The following is a 23,297-nucleotide window of genomic DNA, read 5'->3' on the forward strand; positions in this document are numbered from 1 at the left end:
GTAAAGCAGTCGTTTCCATCTTTCAGGAGCCAGATTTTATTGATGAATTAGAAGACAAAACTCCTATTAGCAATGAAGTAGAAATGGAATCTGAGGAGCAGATTGCAGAAAGGAAAAGGAAGATGGTAAGTTGGGAAGCGGACAGCTGTGGAAAGCAGTCACTAGTGCTTATTGGCAACTGCTTCTTCCGTGGTTATTGTTGCTTCCTTTCTCTAGTCCAATACACTGAGAGAGCTCTGAGGTTTTGCTTGAGCATCTAATTTACAGCTTGCTGTATGGCTTAGTCCTTTTTCATCTGTCACACACATTTCTTAAAAGTGTATTAAATGGTTTTACTTTAGATTTAAATATACAAAAAGTACGAGAAAGACTAAAACAGTTTCTCCTTACTGCTATTACTAATTTTTCAGCACCTTTCCTGTAGTTAAGTGGTTCTTAACTTGAAATACCCGACTTGTGATTTATGGCTAAACCTCTTTTACCTTCCCTTGGCTACCAATGACAGTAACTATTGTTAAATTACCTTTTTCTGTACACTGGGATCCTGCTTCCTCCTCTTTTTCATAGCGCATCCCATCTTCCCTTCTCTCGTGTATCATTTTGCTTGTGTTGTGTCTGTGTTTAGTGTGCGTACATTGCCCACGGTTAAAGTACAGTTATTGTTATGATTTAAAACTGCAAATCCACTGAAACTCATATTTTGGACCACAACAGGGCCGGCTTTAACAATGGTGGCGAACAGTGCCACAATGTCTGTTGGCGCCCTCCAATGACCACCTCTGCCACAGATTCCCTCACTAGCACCCTTAAACAGTTCCCCTCAAGGCTCCATAACCACTGTCTCTCAGATTCATTTAGTTTTATAGCACCACTCATACCAGTGTAAGGAATCGGAGCACTTTACATCACACAGAGACAATCATATGTGTGTACATCAGTGTATAGGAAATGTTACATCAGACAGGACTACAAGGTGTAGTGTAGGAGTGTCATCGATACTGGTAGGCAATATAGTTAGTAGTATAAAAGAATCCTTATTCTGGAAAAGCACAAATTTAGAATTTGAAATGTAACATCATTGTTAGGGGTTCTCTTTCATAATAAGAATTGTTTTCGACCCAAATGAACCCTTTTCGCAAGATTAGATGATGAAAGTGTGGGCAAAAATCATATAGCTCTAACACATATACTTTGCAGTTTGCATGCAGGTCTTCGGTGACAGTTAATAGCTGAAAGTTCTATATTAGTATTTTGGCATAAACAACAAGTTACAAAAGGAACTCTGTTACAGAAGCAGTAACCTTCTGACCTATTTACAGTATATGCACTTTATCTGCATAGTACAAGTTCTTAGAAGCAGGCATTTTAACCCTCTGCACTACCTTAGGATGAGTTAAAACTTTCACTAGACAAACCTCTGCTCCCTTTCCATGAAGACGATTAATCACCAGAGTTATCTTGACATTTTAATTGATGCCTGAAAATTGCCAGCAACTTGGCAGCAGGTGCTTTTCAAATGACAATATACTTGCAAAAATGACGCCCTCATCCCAAGTCAGCGCTCGGTGCAGTGGCACCGATCGGACCGCCCTAGAGCCGGCCCTGGACCACAATTCACAACTCTCTCAAATAGCTATGCAACCCATAACAATCACACCAATGCGATACTTATGACCTTGCACTTGATGTGATAGATGTAATTACAAACGTAAAAAATCTTACAGATGAGATTGCTTACCCCATTACCATTACACTTTGAAAAAACAACTATGAATGTAGTATTAACATTTTGAATGTGTTATTTAATTACATAGTGTTGTTGGGTGTTACTTATCGGTTTTAATATTTTAAACTCACAAGTATTTTATTTGGGGTGCAATTTATAGTTTGCATGGCCTGCGGCCAGGTGTTGCTCTCTACAAGGTTTTGCATTGCACGTCCTCAAACCTGGTTTTACGAACCATCAGTGGATTAACAGTACACATATCTCTATACTTTAATCCTCTCAAGTCCACCAACTTTTTGTAATGCTAATTTCTAAGGGCACTAAGGAAATAATGTTCTGCTTTTGTGCCAAATTAGGTGTACTTCCATTTAGCTTTTTTTCTCATAAAGCAAAAGAATCCTATGGCAATAAAATGAAATATTTCACTTACTAAACCCCCCCCTTTTTTTCTAAAGCCCCTAATCGACAGATCTGCTCAAAACAAAATGCTTAAACCAAAATGAATTAACTTTTTTATTGGCAAGTGCAGTGCATATTCGTAGAACAGTGTCAAAGTTATTAATGTAACAAAATAATCTTTTCAGCGGAAACTCTTACCTAACCATACGTACACACTGGCTCCCAAAAGTGTGTAGGGTATATATGTGTATATATATATATATATATATATATATATATATATATATATATATATATATTGTACACTAAAAAACCACGGCTAAAAACTGAGTAATGATTCTAGCTCAAGCACACAAAATCACTAAAATTGGCCAGCCACGGTTAGCAATAGATCACACAAACGTTAATAGGAGAATGCTTGCAATAAGTCTAACCACTGGCAGTCGCTCGGGGTAGCATTCTAGTCTGTCGTTATTTTGCCCGCCATGACACCTCAGTTTGGTTCCAGCCATATGCAAATCAGTCTTGACCCAACTCCAATAAGAACAGTCCAGCCCAAACTGCCAGGCCAGGTCCTCCCTGAACTGGAACACAAGCCACCAAGACCGGTTTCTTCCTGACTTGGGGATCTTCAGTCAGGTGTAGCTTGGTTTAAGTGGCACAGTGAGCACAAGACCCACGCCTGGACATACCCTTGGCCAGAACAGCGGAGCAGGGTCACAACGGATTTGCATATAACTGAGTCTATTCTTAGATGGGATGGTGGACCAACTAACGATGAGTCAGAATGCTACCCAGAGCAATTGCCAGTGGTTAGACTTATTGCAAGCATCCTCCCATTACCTCTTATGTGTTTAATGTGAAGCCCTAAGTGGCCAGAGTATGCATTAGGTGGGATGTGGTAGAAAGCAGCTGAGAGGTCCAACACCAGGATGCAGGGGTCATATGCATCTGTGATCAAGAGGGCATCATCTATAATTAGGGCTTCCGGTTTTATGATATTTATTTTTTTAACATTTTCATCTGTATTTATCCATATTTATTTTCATCTCATTTTATCTGTATGTATCCCCATTTATTTTTGTCGCTAGCAAAAAAATGTTGCAGCTAGTATTTTTCCTCATTTATTTAAATAGACAGTTCTCACAGTTGTTATAGGTTTAGCTATATGTTTATATACGCCAAATGAAGTAAACACAATACAGTCATGTGAAAACGTTGACATTTTAATACAAGTCACAGTAGTGTCACAGAGATTACTTGCAGTAATCTAAGTGAGCTGCTGCTGTGTTACAATATTGAAAACACTGTCTCTAGCCATGATTATTAGATGTAAACACAATTTGAATTTAGACGAGTGCACCTGTGCACTTTCTAGCCAAAGACGGCATGCTAGAGCTGTCTACATTGGTGATAAATTAGAGATATTGGATGCCTTGTTCTCCTTACTGTCAGTTCCATGCTCCTCCCTGCAGCATGCTCTGTGGTGCATATTGACTATCCAAAGCTAAGAGAGAAAACACCCTCCTCTGAAGCAGTTAGCTCTCATTTCAGAAATAAATGAATGGCCCTTGCATTAGTCCTGCCGGGCACTATTCCCCTCACATTTCTGAGGCCTAAAATATCCAACAACACCCAGGTGAGCTGGCAGCTTTTAATTCACATTTTTTTCAACAAAGTCCTTCGCTAATGTAAAACACATTTTCCATAAGTTAGACAGTCTCTGCTTTGAAAACATTGGGCGTGTATCACTTGCCTTATTTTACTTTCTACTGCCTAGTAGAAATTGAATAATTTACTTTAATATAGTAATCCCACACAGTTTCTCGCACAGTGGTGAAAAAAAACATTTAACTTGAAAAAGGGCCTATAGATATGCCTGGTCTCTCAGGATAGTTGGTGTTTTTTCATGTGGTGCCAAGTCAAGGAGGAAAGTTTACATTTTAAGGCCTGAAAGTATCTGAAAGCTAATGCGACCTCATTTCCCTAATGTGTTTATGCCGCTGGTCTTTCTGACCTTTTTGGGCCAAACTCATTATCCTGCGCCTATGAAAGATTAATGGCCCAGCAGGTGTTAAAGTGGGCAGGCATTCTCTGCAATCAGGAAGAGGGCAAGGCGAGGCAACCCTGGTTGGAGCACGGATTGCCAAACATTTCTCGAAATCAGAGAATCCGATTTGGTCATAGTTTTCCTTTTCTATTTATAAATACATACGGAGGAAAATATTTTTCCGTCTTTATTTATATGTAAAAATCAGTTTAAACGGAAAACCAGGAGCCTTATCTATAATGTGTATATTAGCGGCACCGTGCTGCAGGGTGATCTGAAGCTAGACTTGTATTCATCCTGGAAATGATTAGCATTGATGCAATATTGGAGTTAACGTAGTCTAATTCTTTTTTGTATTCTTGCTCATAAATGATAGGTGAGTGATAGGCCAGTAGTTGGTGAGGTCACCAGGGTCGATTATAGGTTTCTTTAGGGGTTGAAAGGTCTGGTCTATTATGATAGCTTCTTGGAAGATGTCTTGAGTGTGAGAGCCATTCACAGTGGTAATTAGGAGTAAGAGAGTGTCCCTAGAGTTAGCTTTGGTGAAGGATGATGGTAAGATATCATCTTCAGAAGATGTGGCTATGAGAGATTTGAGTATGTCAATAAGATCTGGGCGAGAGATAGGTTTTAGAAGACTGACCATTGCAGGGTCGGTGTAATAGATGAAGCAGGCTTGGTGTTGTTGATTGGCTGATGGATGTTCTGTTTCTCCAGTATTAGGGTGTCTTTCATAGATTCACATGCTTGAATATTCCCCGTCATCGAAGTGGGAGTCCCACGGTAAATAAAATAGCTATAACATACCAATAACATATGTATGTAAATACATAACACATAAAATATATACTAGAAAAATACATAGTAAATACTCAAAAACAATTCCTACATTGGAATACATGGTAGAGAGAAAACACTTGTAACATATTCCTGTCATTATGTTAGTCCAAACTATAGCCAATCAGGCGCCAGCACCCTTCCAGAACCTTCTCCTCAGAGATCAGACCCTCAGATTTTCTCCCGCACGTCGTTCTCCCTGAGCTCTGCTCAGTTTTCTCAACTTCTTCAAGTTTTCCAGTCTTCTCAGCATGTCTTCAAGTGAGAAGTCTTTATTTAGACCTTGTTCTTCTTGTGGGAAATTGCGTCTTTACTCTGAAGACCCCCACAAGAAGTGCATTTATTGTCTTTATCCCGACCATCAGGTTGGTAAATGAAAGTTTTGCAGAACTTTCTCTACAAAGACCCTTAAGGACAGAGAAGGCCGTCTCCTCATTTGGCTTCAGAGGCTTAAAGATAAGGATTCGGCACTGTCGGATGCAGAAAGTTTGCTATCTGGACCTTCTAAAGCAGCCTCCAAGCGTAGTAGTGTGCAGGATATGCCTTCTCCTTTTCTGAAAAGGAAGAAACTTTCCCTGTCTGTGGCTCCTGCGGTGTCTTCACCACCTCCTACTACCTCTATGCCCACGAGACCTGGCTCTCAAGCGTCTTCTGCTGCCTCCCATCATGTTTCTGCTCCGAAACATGTTTCATCGTCGACGAGAGCGTCGACGATTGTCCCGACAACGAGATCTGCCCTCTCCGGATCGTCGACCACAACAGTGACGACGACATCTGCCTCCGGATCGTCGTCGACGGCAACGTCAACGTCTTCCATGTCGACTAATGTATCGCTTAGCTTGAAGACTGTCTTGTCGACGATACCTATTGCCTCGTCGTCGACGAAGAAATCTGCTTCGTCGTCAGTAAAATCATCGTTGACGAAAGTTCACAAGAAATCTTCTTCGTCGGTCCCGTCGATGACAACTCCATGATGACGGCTTCATCAACGCCGACGACTTCGTCGACGAACTTACCGTCTACGATGGTTCCGTCGACGGCGGCTCCGTCGGCGGTGGATCCTTCTGCAGCGACTTCGTCGACGCCTCTGCCATCGTCGTCGTCGGCACCGTCGACGACACGGTCGATGGTGGTTCCTTCTTCATTTGCTTCATTGCCTTTGGTGCCCTTGTCTTCCACCGGGTCTGGCTCTTCCGTCACCGACCCCTTGCACCATTGTCGTCAGCGGCCAGTTGACCATCTGTCCATCCCAGATCCACAGCCTCCCTCGCCCATGTTTGCCACGGGCTCTGAGCAGGACTCTGACTCTGACAATGATGTGGGTGATTCCTTCAGAGTGGCATGCAGTCCTTCGGATTTGCTTATCAAGTGCCAGTATTATGGTGATGATGATGACGACCAATATTCTCAGGCAGAGGAACATTCTGTGCAGGTTCCAACTGCGACACTGCCTTTGTCGCTCATCTCAAATCTCCAACATATGTTGGATGACTACAACCGGCGTTTCCGCCCTCTCCACAGGGTTCGCCTGTGCCTCATGTGCCTGAGGCTGCAGCGGCTCCTGTCACTGTTCCCCCACCACAGCCACCAACTCCTTCTCCACAAGTTCAGACGTCAGTGAAAATACACACTACGGTGTACCCTGTTGATAATGACGACGTCATTCCAGAACGGGAAGATAGAGAAGTTCACGCTGATGATAATGACGACACCACCCACATGGCGGAGTGGGACGACTACCAAATCCAGACGCCTTCCCCTCCTCCGGTGGAGCCCGGGGATTCGCCTCCGGTCGACATTGCAAGTTTCCACCAGCTGATGGATAGAGCGGCCCAGCGCTTCAAGATGCCCAGAGTCCAGAGGGAGGAGGACTGTTCCCTCTATGATTTTAAAAATGAACCGTTCAAGCAAGTCCACACTATACCCATCATAGATTTTATATGGACTGAAGGGGTGAAATTCATGCAAACTCCAAATTCACTACCAGCACAACTGCCTCGCCTTGAGAAAAAATACAAGGCGCCCATCGGTTCTCCAGCGTGCCTAGTTGCTCATCCAAAGCCTGACTCAGTGGTCACTCAAGCTGCACAACGTCGTTGCCGTAATCTGACATCTCTAATTACGGCTCCTCCGGATCTGGAGGGTCGTCGCCTGGACGCTATTGGACGCAAATTCTCCACTATGGCATCCACTACGGTGAGGGCGGCTAATGCTTTAGCCATCTTAGGCCGCAACGACCACCAGATGTGGTCGGACTTGTCTGCCCTGGTGGCCCTCATCCCTGACGCTTCCAAGGCGGAAGCCTTAAAGATTCTGCAGGACGAGAGAGGACATCGGAGGAAATTATTGATTGCGCAGTTGACATTGCCTGCACTGGCTTTTGTCAGCTTGCTGGGGCAGCGGTCTTGCGGAGGCAGGGTTGGTTACGGTCCATCTCTTTCCGCCAGGAGGTACAAGCCAAAATCCTTGATATGCCGTATGACGGTGAGTCGCTTTTTGGTGCGCATGAAGATGAGGCATTACAGTCCATTAAGAAGGACACTGATACTGCTTGCTCATTGGGGACTTTACAGTTTCGGAAGCAGCCTTTTCGTGATGCACGCAGACGCGGCACCTCCTCAACTTTTCGTGGAGGAAACACTCAATATCGCTCCTACCACCAAGGTAATCAACATTACTCATCCAACCAACAACAGTTCACCCGACAGCAGTCGTCCAAATCCAACAAGGGAAAATCCTCATATAGAGGATCTACTCCCAAACGACAATGACTTGTGTATCCCCCCCAGTGTTGGAGGTCAAATCTCCCTGTTCTTTTCTCAGTGGTCCTCCATCACCTCGGACCTCTGGGTTCTGGACATTGTGGCAAAGGGCCATGATCTAGAGTTCATCAAGATTCCTCCTCCTACTCCACCGTCTGGCCCGCCTCCTCCCCACCTCAAGGAGCTTTTCCATCAAGTTTGTCTTCTAATTCAGAAAGGTACCGTCGAAGTGGTTCCCAATTCTCAGAGGGGAAAGGGTTTCTATTCCCGTTTTTTCCTAATAGTCGGGAGACTGGCGACCGATCCTGGATTTGCGAGCACTCAACAGGTATCTCAAGAGCCAATCCTTCTGCATGCTTAGACTAGTAGAGATCTTGCGTCTTCTCTCCATGGGCGACTTCATGACCACCATTGACCTTCAGGATGCTTACTTCCATGTTCCAATTCTCCAAAGGCATCGGAAGTACTTGAGCTTCCGGGTGTGACGGAGAGACTTCCAGTTCAAGGTGTTGCCTTTCGGCCTCCGGTCCGCCCCTTGTGTCTTCACAAAAGTATTGGCTCCAGTAGTGGCTTACCTGCGTCTCCAGGGCGTCCAAATCTTTCCATATCTGGACGACTGCCTCCTCAAGTCACAGTCTCGCAAACAGCTGCTTCAAGACACTCGTCTTTGTCAGGACGTGTTTCGATCTCTCGGCCTAGCATTCGTGTCCCAAGAGCGTCAACAAAAAATCCTCCGCTTGGTGTCTCTTATTCGAGCAAAACTGTCAGTTTCAGTCACGATCTTAAAGTCATTTCTGGGGATGGCATCGTCTTGTATCGCGCTGATCCCAAATTGCAGACTACGGACTCGCCCTATTCAGGAGGAATTGGACGTACAGTGGCGTCAGGTCACCGGTTCTTTCAACAACCTCGTTGGTGTCACCGCTCGCATGAGAACAGCTCTCCAGTGGTGGGCGCAACCATCCAACCTTGCAACAGGGACTTCCTTCCTCTCCACCACTCCAGAACTCACGCTAACAACGGACGCCTCCTTAGAAGGCTGGGGTGCTCACCTTCAAAGCCTCTCCATCAAGGGCAAATGGACTCTGCTTCAGCGTTTTTAGCACATCAACAGGCTGGAGTTGATGGCCATTTTTCTGGCACTCAAGTCGTTCCATCCTGTGATTCAAGGGGAATCGGTGCTCATTCAGATGAACAATACCACTAGTATGCACTATGTCAACAAGCAGGGCGGAACCAGGTCTCCACTCTTGTCTCGGCTGGCTCAGTCGATCTGGGATTGGGCAATCCGTCATCAAGTTACCCTGACGGCGGTGCATCTGCCGGGTGTCTCCAACATCCTAGCGGATTCCCTCTGCAGGTCCACGTCGTCGACCCACGAGTGGGAGTTACATCAACCAACTCTCGACCTCGTTTTTCAACGGTGGGGTCGTCCGTCTCTGGATCTCTTTGCAACCTCGGAGAACCGGAAATGCCCATCTTACGCAAGTTGGCATCCCCACCACGGGTCGTGCGGGAATGCCCTTTTGATGAATTGGTGCGATCTATTCGCCTACGCTTTTCCTCCGATTCCGTTGGTGCCTCGTGTGCTGTGGAAGATGCAGAGGCAGCCATGCCACATTCTCATGATCGCCCCCAGATGGCCCGACAGGCACGGTTCTTGGAGTTGCTCCTTCTGTCCCAGTGCGAGCCCATCCTCCTCCCTCCTCGACCGGACCTCCTCACGATGGACAAGGGTCAGATTTGCCATCCAAACCCCTCTTCTCTACAATTGTCGACCTGGAACCTGAGCACCTTGAATTAGCGCATTTAAATAACTCGCCGGATTGCAGAGACATTCTCGCTCAGGCCAGAGCTCCGTCTACCGTTAAGACTTACACGTTCAAATTGAAGAGGTTCTGTCATTGGTGCGCGGCTACTAATATCCATCCTATCCATTCCACTCCGGAGCAGCTACTTCCGTTCTTTTTGCACCTGGCTCAATCGGGGCTTTCCCATGCTATTTTGAGAGTTTTCTTGGCGGCAATCTCTCGTTTCCGGCAGGATGGCTCCTCCTCTCTCTGCTCTTCCAGAGTTATTAGTCAGTTTTTCAAAGGACTGTTCGGAAGTTCCCACCTCTTCGGCATCCTCCTCCCACTTGGCATCTCAATGTCGTCTTGGCCCAACTAATGAAGGCCCCATTCGAGCCTATCCATAGGGCGGACTTAAAGTTTCTGACCTGGAAGGTAGCCCTTCTCCTTGCTCTGACATCACCTCGTCGCGTGAGTGAGCTTCACGCTTTCACTATTAAACCTCCTTTTCTCCAATTCAAACCTGACTTTGTGGTGCTTCGCACCAACCCAACTTTTCTGCCAAAGGTGCCTACTTATTTCCATCTAAATGAACCTTTTTTTCTTCAAGATTTTCTTTGCCGATCTTCAATCTCCGGCAGGGCAACAATTGCACTCTTTGGACATCAAACGATGCCTTAAATTTTACATCAACAGGACAGCCCCTTTTCGCAGGTCCGATCAACTGTTCATTGCCTATGGACGCATGCGTAAAGGGCGCCCTGTTACCAAGCCAACTATTGCACGTTGGATTTCTTCAGCCATTATCTTCTGCCATCAGCAAGCCGGCAAGCCTCTACAATCTTCAGTGAGGGCTCATTCCACCAGGGCGATGTCATCCTCTACCGCCCTGTTTACTGGTGTGCCGCTTCATCGGATCTGCCGAGCAGCCACGTGGTCCAACAGGCACACGTTCACGAAGCACTACTGCCTGGATGCCATCAACGAGGCGGATACAGCTGTGGGACAGGCAGTACTTCGTCATCTTTTTAACTAAGGTGAGCCTCTGTCTTCCCTCCTCTACTATGGTTTTATATGATTGCTATCAGTACTTACATTACTGTATTATTGTCTCATTGATTTTCTCCATGATGTTACATAGCAATCGGGCCTCTTCGGCTGTTACTGCTCTCTATTCTATTCAAGCATGTGAATCTATGAAAGGCACCCTAATACTGGAGAAGAACAATTGTTACTTACCTGTAAACAGTATCGACTCTTTTGTCACTCTTGTGCTACGAAAATCTGAGGGTCTGAGCTCTGAGGAGAAGGTTCTGGAAGGGTGCTTGCGCCTGATTGGCTGTAGTTTGGACTAACATAATGACAGGAATATGTTACAAGGGTTTTCTCTCTCTACCATGTATTCCTATGTAGGAGTTGTTTTTGAGTATTTACTATGTATTTTTCTAGTATATATTTTATGTGTTATGTATTTACATACATATGTTATTGGTATGTTATTGCTATTTTATTTACTGTGGGACTCCCACTTCGACGCCAGGGAATATTCAAGCATGTGAATCTATGAAAGACACCAATACTGGAGAACCACCTGTTTACAGGTAAGTAAAAATTGTTCATATTTCCACAGAAAAAAAGGTTGATGTCATTGTTTTTTTCTATGAAGTGTGAAATTGGTGGGTCTGTCAGGGAGTTGATGAAGTGCTCAATTGTCTTGAACAGCCTTATGCTTCTGTTGGTGTAGTACTTTTCTTGGGCTGATGTGATGAGCTGTCTGCATGTTGTGTGGAGGGACTTCAGCATCTGGTGGTCCTCAAGAGGTATGTTTTTCCTGCATTTTCTTTCCTGCTTGCATTTGGATTGTTTGTCAGCAAAGTCTTTAACCCCTTCCGTGCTGAGGACATAATGTTTACATCCTCGGCAGTGGTGGTGCTGTGCCAAGGACGTATCCATTTCGTCCTCAGCACAGTAGTCCGAAATACCTCTGCTGTGAATAGCAGAAGGATTTGTTTTTTTTTCCTTTTAGCCTCAGGAGCTTGGGAAAAGCTTCCCCAGCTGCCTGAGGCATTTTGTTTTGTTTCAGTGTAGTGACCTTCGGCGCGCATGGTGCGCCGATGTCATTGCACTGAAACCAAAACAGAAATGAGCCAATCTGCTCAATTTCAATTTCATTGCCTACGTGCTCAGAGGGATATCTCAGCCCCCGAGCACGTAGGCAAACAGAAGAGGTATCATTGGAAAGGGGAGAATTTTTGGCAAGAGATCACCAGGGTTGAATATAGGTTTCTCCGCAGAACGCGAAATTACCCAAATTCCGCAAGCGGAACGATATTTACCGCCCAGGCCTAATAGTTATACCTCAATTGTGTGAGATGGCCAAGGACCGGCTACTGGGAAAGTCCAAAAATGCAGAGATTGAGGGGATAGCGCAGTGAGTACTAAGCGCTATATATTTGTATTATACGTTGTTAGGCTGATTCTGCATTTGACACCCACACAAGTGAGGTATAATTTTTATCGGGAGACCAAGGAGAACGCTGGGTGGTAGGGAATTTGTGCCAGCATGGTGATCCCAAATAAAAATGTGAGGATTTTTTTTTTTTTGTTGGGAAAGAAAACGTTGGGGGAACAACGCAAGCCACACCTCCCTTGACTCCCCCCGGTGTCTAGTTTTCAGAAATGCCGGGGTTTGGTAGGTTTCTCTAGATTGATGTTGAACCCGGTAACAAAACCAGAAGTGTCCCCCCCACCCCACCCTTGCAAAACCAGGTCGTTTTGTGATAGGTAATTTTGATGTCTCCACAAAACGTTTTGGGCCGTTGCCTGTTGCCGGTACTTGGCCCACTGACACAAGTAGGGTACCATTTTTATCGGGAGACCTGGGGGAACTCTGGGTGGTTGGAAATTTATGTCAGCCTGGTGCTCCCACCACTTTCCCACACTGAAATTTGTGAAAAATTTGATTTTTTTCAACTAAAGTGGAGGTTTGCAGGGGATTTAGGGTAAGAAAATGTTGGGGCATCCATGCAAGCCATACCTCCCTGGACTCCCTAGGGTGTCTAGTTTTTACAAATGTGTGGGTTTGATACGTTTCCCTGGATGGCTGCCTGGCCCGGTTCCAAAAAAGCAGGAGCCCCCCTTGCAAAACCAGGCCGTTTTGTGATGCATAATTTTGATGTCTCCAAAATACGTTTTGGGCCCATGCCTGTCGCGCATACCTGGCCCCCCACACAAGTGAGGTACCATTTTTATCAGGAGACCTGGGGGAATGCTGAGTGGTAGGAAATGTGTGTAGGCCTGGTGATCCCACAACAATTCCACACCGAAATGCAAGGAAATAGTGGATTTTTTACACTACATTTGAGGTTTGCAGTGGAATCTGGATAAGAAAACATTGAGGGATCCATCCAAGCTACACCGCCATGGACTCCCGTTGGTGTCTGGTTTTCAGAAATGTCTTGGTTTGGTAGGTTTCCCTAGATGGCCATCAAGCCCGGCACCAAAAACGTGAATGACTCCCTAGCGAAACCTGGTTGTCTCGTGATAAATAATTTTGATGTCTCCTCAATTAGTTTTGGGCCATTTCATGTTGCAGTCACTAGGCCTACTCACACAAGTTAGATACCATTTTTATCGGCAGACTTGGGGGAATGCAGGGTGGGTGGAAGTTTGTTGCTCCCGCAGATTCCAGAACTTTCCAATACAGAAATGTGAGGAAAATGTTTTTTGTTTTTTTTGCAAAGTTCGAGGTTTGCAAGGGATTCTGGATAACAGACCCTGGTGAGAGCCACACAAGTCACCCCATCCTGGATCCCTTTGTGTGTCTAGTTTTATAAAATGTACAGGTTTGCTAGGCACATTGCAAAAAAGATTCAGTTTTCACTGGAAAAATGTCATGTTTCCATGTTGTGTTTTGGACTGTTTCCTGTTGTGGGCACTAGGCCTACTTACACATGTGAGCTACCATTTGTATCAACAGACTTGAGTAAATGGTGGGTAGGTGAAAGTTTGTGGCTCCCCACAGATTTCAGACTTTTGCATCACACAATTGTGAGGAAAATGGGTTTTGTTTTTTAACAAAGTTTAAGATATGCAAGGGATTCTGGGTAACAGAACCTGTTGAGAGCCACACAAGTCACCCCATCCTGGATTCCTCTGGGTGTCTAGTTTTAAAAAATGAACAGGTGTGCTGGGTTTCTCTAGGTGCCGGCTGAGCTAGGGTCCAACATCCACAGCTAGGTTCATTGTAAAAAAGGGTCAGTTTTCACTGGAAAAATGTGATGTGTCGCCGTTGTATTTTGGGTTGTGTCCTGTCGCAGGCACTTAGCCTACCCACACAAGTGAGGTACCATTTTTATCGGGAGTTAGGGAAACACAAATTAGTAGAACAAGTGTTATTTCTGTTAGTCTCTCAATGCATTTCTGCCTTCCAAATATAAGATAGCGTGTAAAAAAGAAGTCAATTTGAAAAGTACCCTCTAATTCACATGCTAATATGGGTACCCACAAAATCAGAGATGCACAAATAACCACTGCTACTAAACTCCATGTCTTATTCCAATTTCAGAAATACATACTTTTCCTTGATACTGATTTTTCACTCTTTATATTTTACCAAATTAATTATTGTATACCCGGTACACAATGAAAAAACATTGCAAGGTGCAACTCAGTTATTGGCCCTCAGTACCTCGGAATCTTGGTAACCCTACAAGCCTCATATAGGGCCATATGTATAAAGCCGTTTTTGAATCGCAAAGGCCGGAATTCGCAGAATTTCGGCCTTTGCGACTCACAAACGGCCGTTTTGCACGTTTTGGAATGTATGAAACATTCCCAAAATAAGGAATTGCAAACTTGTGCGATTCCTTATTTTTCCATAGCATTTAGGGAATCGCAAATTTGCGATTCCATAAATGCTATGTTTGTAGCAATTTTAGCTTCCGAATTTTGTTTAAGAATTCGCAAATTACCACCAACTTTCAGTTGATGGTAACTTGCGAATTCTTCCAGAAATGCACAAATTGGCATTTTTAAAGGTGGCATATTATTATTTATTTTTTATAGAGCGCATAGTCACCCGGAGGTATCCCAGCTCTAAAAAGATCCTATCTCTTCAGGTCAGTGGGACAAGGGAGAAGGGGGGGGAGGGAGAGAGTGAAGGGGGGGACAGAAGATCGGGGTTCCGGACAAACATGAGTCATTAGGGAAAAAGGTGGGTTTTAAGCCGCTTCCTGAAGCGAAGGTATTGGGGTTCGAGTCTCAGGTCGCGGGGGAGTGAGTTCCAAAGACGTGCGGTGTGGACTGAGAAACGTCTTCCTCCTGAACGGGCTTTCTTGACTCTGGGGGTCGTGATGAAATTTTCCGTGTCTGAACGGAGGGGTCTGAGGGGTTTATAGGGTTGGATGAGTTTCCTGAGAACAGGGGGGCCTTGGTTTTGTAGCAGTTTGTGGGCTAGGCACAGGGCCTTGAATTTGACCCGCTCCCTTATAGGAAGCCAGTGAAGAAGTTTTAGTGTGGGTTTGGCCGAAGCTCTGGCAGGGGTATTTGTGAGGATCCGGGCCGCGATGTTCTGAATTCTCTGAAGCTTGTTCACCGTCGCTTCGGGGGCGCCCAGGTAGATCACATTGCTGTAATCAAGCCTCGAGAGTATTAGGCCTTGAATTAGCAGTTTTTGGGAGTTGGGGGGCAAGAGGGGCAGGATTTTCCTCAACGATTTCAAGAGCCCGAAGCAGATCCCGGCTACTTTCTTTGCCTGCACGGTGAACGAAAGATGTCAAGTCAAGTCAAGTCATGGAATTTATATAGCGCACTACATACCCAGAGGGTCTCAAGGCGCTTAGGGAGGGGAGGAGGATTACTTGTCAAATATCCACGTTTTAAGTTGCTTTCTGAATGCTAAGTGGTTCTGAGTAAGGCGAAGGTAAGTGGGGAGTGAGTTCCATGTTTTAGCTGCCAGGTATGAGAAGGATCTACCTCCCATGGTGGTCTTGTTGATGCGAGGTACAGTGGCGAGGGCTTGGCTGGAAGATCGTAGTTGGCGGGAGGGGGTGTAGAAGGACAGTCGTGAGTTGAGGCATTCTGGTCCGATTTCGTAGAGTGCTTTGTGAGCGTGGGTTAGAAGTCGGAAAGTGATCCTCTTATTGACGGGTAGCCAGTGGAGGTTTTTCAGGTGACCAGAGATGTGTTCGTTACGCGGGATGTCTAATATGATCCTGGCTGAGGCGTTTTGGATTCGTTGGAGTTTTTTCTGGAGTTTAGCGGTAGTACCTGCGTAGAGGGTGTTTCCGTAGTCCAGTCGGCTCGTGACCAGAGCATGGGTGACTGTTTTTCTGGTTTCGGTGGGGATCCAGCGAAATGTTTTTTTGAGCATGCGAAGAATGTTGAAGCAGGATGAGGAGACGGCGCTGACTTGTCTGTTCATTGAAAGTGAAGAATCCAGGATAACGCCTAGGTTCCGTGCGTGGTCTGTCGGGATGGGTGCTTTTCCAAGGGCTTCCGGCCACCAAGAGTCGTCCCATGCAGAGGGGGATGTACCTAAGATGAGGACTTCTGTTTTATCGGAGTTCAGTTTCAGACGGCTGTGTTTCATCCATTCGGCAACTTCTTTCATTCCTTCGTGTAGGTTAGTTTTGGCGGTGCTAGGGTCATTGGTGAGTGAAAGGATCAGTTGAGTGTCATCCGCGTAGGAGATGATGTTGAGGTTGTGTTGGCGGGCGATGGCCGCGAGGGGGCTCATGTATACGTTGAAGAGGGTGGGGCTGAGTGAGGATCCTTGTGGTACGCCACAGATGACTTCAGTGGCCTCGGACTTGAATGGTGGAAGGCGGACTCTCTGGGTTCTTCCGGAGAGGAACGAGGTGATCCATTCAAGTGCTTTTCCTTGTATTCCGATGTTTCTGAGGCGTTGTAAAAGGGTGCTGTGGCAGACTGTGTCGAAGGCTGCAGAGAGGTCGAGGAGGATGAGGGCGACTGTGTCTCCATTGTCCAGGAGAGTTCGAATGTCGTCTGTTGCTGCGATGAGGGCGGTCTCAGTGCTGTGTTTTGCTCGGAAGCCAGACTGTGAGGAGTCGAGGGATTTGTTGGCTTCGAGGAAAGCGGCGAGCTGGTTGTTGACAGCTTTCTCGATGACTTTGGCCGGGAAAGGAAGGAGCGAGATGGGGCGGTAATTTTTGAGTTCGGTGGGGTCTGCTGTGGGTTTTTTCAGAAGGGCGCTGAGTTCAGCGTGTTTCCAGCTTTCCGGGAAGGTGGCGGAGTTGAAGGAGCAGTTGATGACGTCTCGGAGGTGCGGTGCTATGACGGAGTCTGCTTTGTTGAAGATGTGGTGAGGACATGGGTCTGTGGGGGATCCTGAGTGGATGGAGTTCATCAGGCGGATGGTGTCCTCAGTGGAGATTGGGTTCCAGTCGTTAAGGGTGTTCAAGGGGGGTGAATGTTCAGCATATGGTTGGGTGGGTTGGTCTCCGGGTTGGTTGTCGAAGCTGTTGTGGATGTCTGCAATTTTGTTGTGGAAGAATGAAGCCAGGGAGTCGCAGAGGGCTTGAGAGGGGGTGATGTCGTTGGAGTTGGCCGAGGGATTGGTAAATTCCTTGACGATGTTGAAAAGTTCCTTGCTGTTGTGGGCGTTGTTGTCTAGTCGATCCTTGAATGCTGTTTTCTTGGCCTTTCGGATTAGTTGGTGGTGTATGCGGGTGGCGTTTTTGAAGGCGTCCTTGGTGCTAGTGGTTGGGTCTTTTTTCCAGGTCTTTTCAAGGGAGCGGCAGAGTTTCTTGGACTTCTTAAGATCATCGTTGAACCATGAGGCCTTCTTGCTGCCAGGTTTGCTTTGACGTTTTTTCAGTGGTGCTAGGATGTCGGCGCTGTTGGATAACCATAGGGTGAAGTTGGTGGCGGCTTGGTCTGGGTTAGAAGAGTGGGCTGGGGTGTTTAGAAGGAGCGATGAGGAGATCTGGTCGATGGTGATTTTGTTCCAGTTTCTTTGCAGAGTTGGTTGGGGGTGGTTGATGGGTTTCGGCTTGTTGTAGGTAAAGTGAACGCAGCTGTGGTCAGTCCAAAGGAGAGCCGTAGTGTGGCTGAAGGAGACGTGATTGCTGGAGGTGAAGATAGGGTCGAGAGTATGACCTGCTATGTGGGTGGGGGAAGTGACCAGTTGTTTAAGTCTGAGGTTGGCGAGGTTGTCCAAGAGGGTGGTGGTGTTGCGGTCGTTGTTCTTTTCAAGGTGAAAGTTGAGGTCTCCCAGAAGGATGTAATCTTTGGAGGGGAGCGCGTGTGGAGTGATGAAGTCCGTGATGTCTTCACTAAACTTTGCGCGGGGTCCTGGTGGCCTGTAAAGGAGGGTGCCTCTGAGTGTGGTCCTGGGGTCGATGTGGATCTGGAAGTGAAGGTGTTCAGAGTTGGCGAGATTGACGTCAGAGCTGGTTGAGATGTGGATGGATTTTTTATGGACGATAGCGATTCCTCCTCCTGTGTGGCCGGTACGGTCCTTGCGTGTGATCTTATAGTCTTCAGGGATGGCAATGGTGATGTCTGGGGCGGAGGAAGCGTTCATCCATGTTTCTGTTAGGAAGGCGACGTCTGGAGAGATGGTGTCTAGTAGATTCCATAGGTCAATGGCGTGCCTGTGGACCGATCGGGTGTTGAGCAGGATGCATTGTAGGTGGTTGGGGTCGGGAATCTGAGGTGTGATCGTAGCGGAGTTGTAGACGGTGCCGATGAATTTGCAGGAGTAGCAAGAGAAAGGTCCATGGGTGTGTCCAGGAGCGGCTTGGACGCAGTTGGGGGCGCGACCGGGGTTAAGGGCTAGGAGGGTGGTGGCATCGTAAGTAATGCGGGAGGGGTGGGCATTACGGGGACCAGGGGGTCTGGCGCTGGTCGCGGTCCAGGCGCGGATGGGCGTAGAAGGGCTTACCTTTGGCGCACCTTCGGCGTGGACGTAGCGCGTGGACGCTGCGCGTTGGTGCATCTGACATAAGTGGAGAGGTGGAGGGGGCGGAGCGTGGGAGGGGGAGCAGGGAGGCGGGAGCGTAGGGGGAGGGACAGGCTGCAGGCACAACAAAATGGACGAGGGGAAAACAACAGGATCGGGGGATGCGAGCTGGCGGTGGAAGACGGGCACAATGTCAATTACAGGCACAAAGATAGCAATGCGGAGCTTTCCCAAATGAAAAAGTGCTACACGGGCCAGGCAATGCGGATATGTCACAGTTAACAATTCACACCAAACCAAGTAATGCAGAGCGCTACGCAGCGGAGCGTGTGTAGACAGAAATAATCCACTTAATCAATTAAGTATACAAAGAGATGCAGAGCACTAAGCAGCGGAGCGTGTGTAGACAGAAATAATCCACTTAATCAGTTAAGCATACAGAGAAATGCAGAGCGCTACGCAGCGGAGCGTGTGTAGACTCAGTTATAATGAGTCACAAGTATGGCAGTGGTAGGGGAGCAGCGCTACGATACCAGAGGAAGCGCTATGGGCTCAGCAGGAATGGTGGAGCAACCGCTTCACACGAGGTCAGGCTGGTTACCATCGGTGTCGAGCCACACACCCAGGCTTTTTACTTCTTTTTTTGGGTCGGGGGGGAACCCAGACAGGCTGGCCAGATGTTCGGGGAGAGTGTGAGTCCTTTCTGGCCTAGGAGCAGAACCTCAGTTTTCGTCCCGTTTAGTTTTAAGGCTGAGCTGTTCATCCAACGTTGGACCTGCGTAAGGCAGTTAAATAAATCTGCTGGTTGTTGTCTGGGGTGGGATAGTGACACAACTAGTTGCGTGTCGTCGGCGTAGCTGACGACGCTCACTCCGAATGGGGTGATGACCTCCTCCAATGTGGACATATAGATATTAAATAATGTGGGGTTCAGGGAGGAGCCCTGAGGCACGCCACATTGGAGGGGAGTTTCGGAGGAGCAGGCATTATTCTCCCAGATCTGATAGGTCAGTTGGGCCAGAAATGATGCAAGCCAGGAAAGGGCGGAGCCCTCCACACCGACTCTCTTGAGTCTTTTGATGAGAAGTTGGTGGTTGACGGTATCGAAGGCCGCACTCAGGTCGAGGAGGATCACTGCCACTGATCCTCCTTCGTCTAAGAGTGCTCTGGCCTCCTCTACCGCTGCCAGGAGGGCGATGTCCGTGCCCTGCCCTGGACGAAAGCCCGTCTGGGAGCTCTTTAGCCTGTTGTTGTCCTCCAGGAACTGGGAGAGTTTTTTGTTAACCAATTTTTCAGCAATCTTGCTGATTCCTGGGAGTAGGGAAATGGGCCTGTAGTTAGCGAGATTTTCGGGATCGAGGGAAGGTTTATTTAGCAAAGCTTTGACGACTGCCGCTTTCCAGCTCGGGGGTACAACTCCCTGTTGAAATGAGGCGTTGATCAGGTGGGTCATGCCCCATAGGGCATGTATGTGCGCCATATGCACACACATGTTCTTTTCAGGGGTGCAGCAGGGTGACTTTGAGCCTCCTGGCCCATAGGAATGCATTGGAAATTATTCCTTAATTACGAATTCGCAAAATGCGAATTCGCAAATAAGGAACCTTAAGGAATCGCAAATAAAAAGCGATTTTGTTTATACATACCATTTTGCATTCCCTAAATAGCGATTCCTTAAAATTCGCTATTTAGGAAATGCTAAATAGTTTGATGATACATATGGCCCATAACCCCTCAACCAGAAGGGTCCCGCGGACGTAACGGTTTAAAGCTTTCAAAAATCTATTATAGTTAGGAGTTACAGGTGAAAATGTAGGCACAAATGTCTGCTTTTTTAAACTAAATTTCAATATTCTTTCATTTTAACTGTTTCTTTCCATAGGAAAACCTTGAAGGATCTACACAAATGTCCCCTTGCTGAATTCAGAATTGGGTCTACTTTTCAGAAATGTATAGCCCTCTGGGATCAATTATTGGTTTCACACCCATTTCTACCACTAACTGGAAGGAGGTTGAAAGCACAAAAAATAGGAAAAATAGGCTATGGCCTACGCAGTAAAATGCCAAAACAGTGTAGAAAATGTTGGTTTTCTGACAAAAGTCTGCCTGTTCCTGAAAGCTGGGAAGACGGGGATTTTAGCACCACAAACCCTTTGTTGATAGCATTTGCAAGGAAATAAACAGACGTTGTCTTCTGCAGCACTTTTTTCCCCAAAACCCAAAATGTAGCTGTAGTTTGTCTAATTTCTCTATCCCCTCCAGGGGAATCCACAAACCCTGGGTACCTTTAGAATCCTCAAGATGTTGAAAGAAGATGCTGCAAACTTGGCATAGATACCTTATGTAGACAAAAGGTTATGGGGGCCTAAGCACGAACTACCTCAAAAAAGGGCGTGGCACAGGGGGCCAGGCCTGGCAGCCAAATGGTGAAGTACCAGCGCACTGAGTACTTGGACTTGTGTTGTGTAATGGGGGTGTGGATTTTCTCATTGCTTTCCCAAAAATTCTTGAAGTTGTTTAGAAGGGTGTTGGGGTGGGCATGTTTGATGGATGAGGTGGTGAGGGTATCAGCAAATTCATCAGTTAAGTCATTGTTCTTCCTTGGAGGTGTGTAGATGAGATGAAAGGGGGGAGCCTGAGTTGCAGAGCGTAGGAAATAGCATGTCACCAGCTCCACTGTGTTGAGGTGTTATTTGCTTTCATAGGGTGTCTGACCAGGAGGATTAATGGATTACAGGGAGGCCTTGTAGGAAGGTGGATATCTGACTATGGTTGCCCCCAACTTTTTGCCTAGTGTTTTGCTGGTTTTTGACTTAGTTGGCCTGGTATCCTGCCATTCAGGACCCCAGGCTTCCTGCTCTCTCTGTTAAAATGGACTCCATGTACCTTAGGTACATATCTAATTGGTATTGGGTCACTCTTGTAAGTCCTTGTACAATGTACCATAGGTACCCAGGGCATAAGTGCACCCAAGGCCTACCAGGGGCTGCAGCATGTATTATGCCACCCCTGGCTGGCCATCCAAATCTGACACAACTGGCTGATCAATCATCTGGGGCAAGGTGGTGTAATCACCCTTTGCTTTAGATATAGTATACCTATATCTAAACCTAAAATGGACACATATACTCCTATAAGTCACTCCTATGGCAGGCCTCAACAATCCAGGAGGCAGAGTGCTTGGAATTATGTGAGATGGTGCTCTAGCATGAGCTGAGCCTGTCTGCAGCTTTCGGAACCAAGTCCTTTAGCTGTTTCCATGATAACGCTATACCATATACTCTTAAGTGCATTATAATCCTCGCGGTTATTGCTAACTTTGGTATAGCATTATCAAAACATGTCGAGTAAGGTGTTATACGAATTGGAATACTACCCCCTCGCCAGTTCTGGCGAGGGGGGTAGCATTCCACCCTTCTAGAGGGACACGACATGTATGTAACGGTGAACTCCGGTTAAAGTTAACTCGAGCCTCAGCATCACAAAATGGATCCTGCCACCACAGACACAAGTCTGACCTCCTGCTGCTGGGAGTCCTTCCAGCGAGGGAGGCTTGTACAAAGGGGTTCCTGCCTTGGGAGGTGCTAGCACCACCCCAGACAGGATTTTGTGTATTGGGTAGGACAGGCCTGAAAGGAATGAGACATGCCTGGGGTACACAAGGTGCCCTGTGCATACACCGGCTCAAACCAGTTGCTGGGGCACTCCAGCCCCAGCTCTGGCACGAAACCGGACAAAGGATAGGGGCTGTAACCACCCCCCTTCCTGGTCCCACCCATAGGAGGGACCTAGAGATAGTACAGCCCCCTTTAGGAGAATAAAGGTAGGAGCTGGTCCCATTCCAAATTAGATTAATCCTGACTTGAAACTTTACAAGAAGAAACTCTGGACTTCGAGATTCTGCTACAGAAGACTGAAGAAATCTCCCTTGTGGCCAAGGAGTGACCACCCTGCACAAGCAGGCCCCATCAAGCGTCCAGCGGCTTCACTTTGTCGTGAAGACCCGGATTCCCAGACCTCTCGGACTCTACCTACATCTGCAGCGCAGCTGAGATCCGTGGTTGCGATGAGACATGTGGGACCAGCCATCTTGGAGAAACTGCACTTCGCTTCCAGCACGACTTCAGAGGCATCCTCGACAACGTGCTTTGGAGATTGAGAAGCCCCAACCCTGAGCAGCTCCTGCACAGACGATCAGCCCTCCAGCATCCACGAGATCTGCGTGGGGCCCTTTTGCTTGATTGCTGCTCGACGCGTTGTCTGGTCACTTGCCGGCTGGCTAGTGGCCTCCTAGACAACGATCCACGACATCAACACCGCTGGTCTGGTTGCTCCAGACTGGCCCTTGTTTCCCTGCAAAGGAGAAGCACCCCGTACCCTCCTGGTCCGCACCAGACGCCTTTTCCACTCACCGCGTGGGTTGCCTTTGCCAGGCCTTTTGACGCTGAATCCGGAACCAACACTGCCGACAGTGAGAGCCTGCGTGGGACAGCTGGTGCCTCCATCCTGGTCGTCAAAGACACCTCCTGGTCCACGTGGCTGCAGAGTCAAGCGTCCACTCTTCACCTGATTACGACGACAGCATCTGGTTCCTTCCTGGTTCCACTCCAGTCACTGGCTATTGACTTTGAACATTGTCCCCACTGCTTTCAAGGTTTCAGCTTCCGTGATCAACCCTTGGATCACACCGGACATCTTCCTCCTGGTCGCCTGCAGCATCTTTTCTTCCAGGCTCCATAGACTTCAACGCAGAAACCCGACACAACTTAGCACCTATGCACCCGCAGCCTGTGGATGAGGTAACAAG

At 47.1% G+C, this 23,297-nt stretch overlaps 1 protein-coding gene across 7 annotated transcripts in view; it reads left to right on the forward strand.

Moving 5' to 3' along the window:
• KMT2E (lysine methyltransferase 2E (inactive)) overlaps positions 1-23,297 on the forward strand; it is a 1,891,352-nt gene that overhangs the window by 1,232,002 nt on the left and 636,053 nt on the right. For 5 of the 7 annotated variants that reach the window (XM_086966923.1, XM_086966930.1, XM_086966938.1 and 2 more), the window contains one exon: positions 27-125. The exons of the other annotated variants lie outside the window; for them this stretch is intronic. In XM_086966923.1, coding sequence (XP_086823049.1) covers positions 27-125 — 99 coding nt within the window. The remainder of the gene's footprint in view (positions 1-26; positions 126-23,297) is intronic. 7 annotated transcript variants of the gene reach the window in all.

This window comes from Lissotriton vulgaris, chromosome 1_1 (assembly GCF_964263255.1).
Source record: "Lissotriton vulgaris chromosome 1_1, aLisVul1.2, whole genome shotgun sequence".
Lineage (NCBI taxonomy): Eukaryota > Metazoa > Chordata > Amphibia > Caudata > Salamandridae > Lissotriton > Lissotriton vulgaris.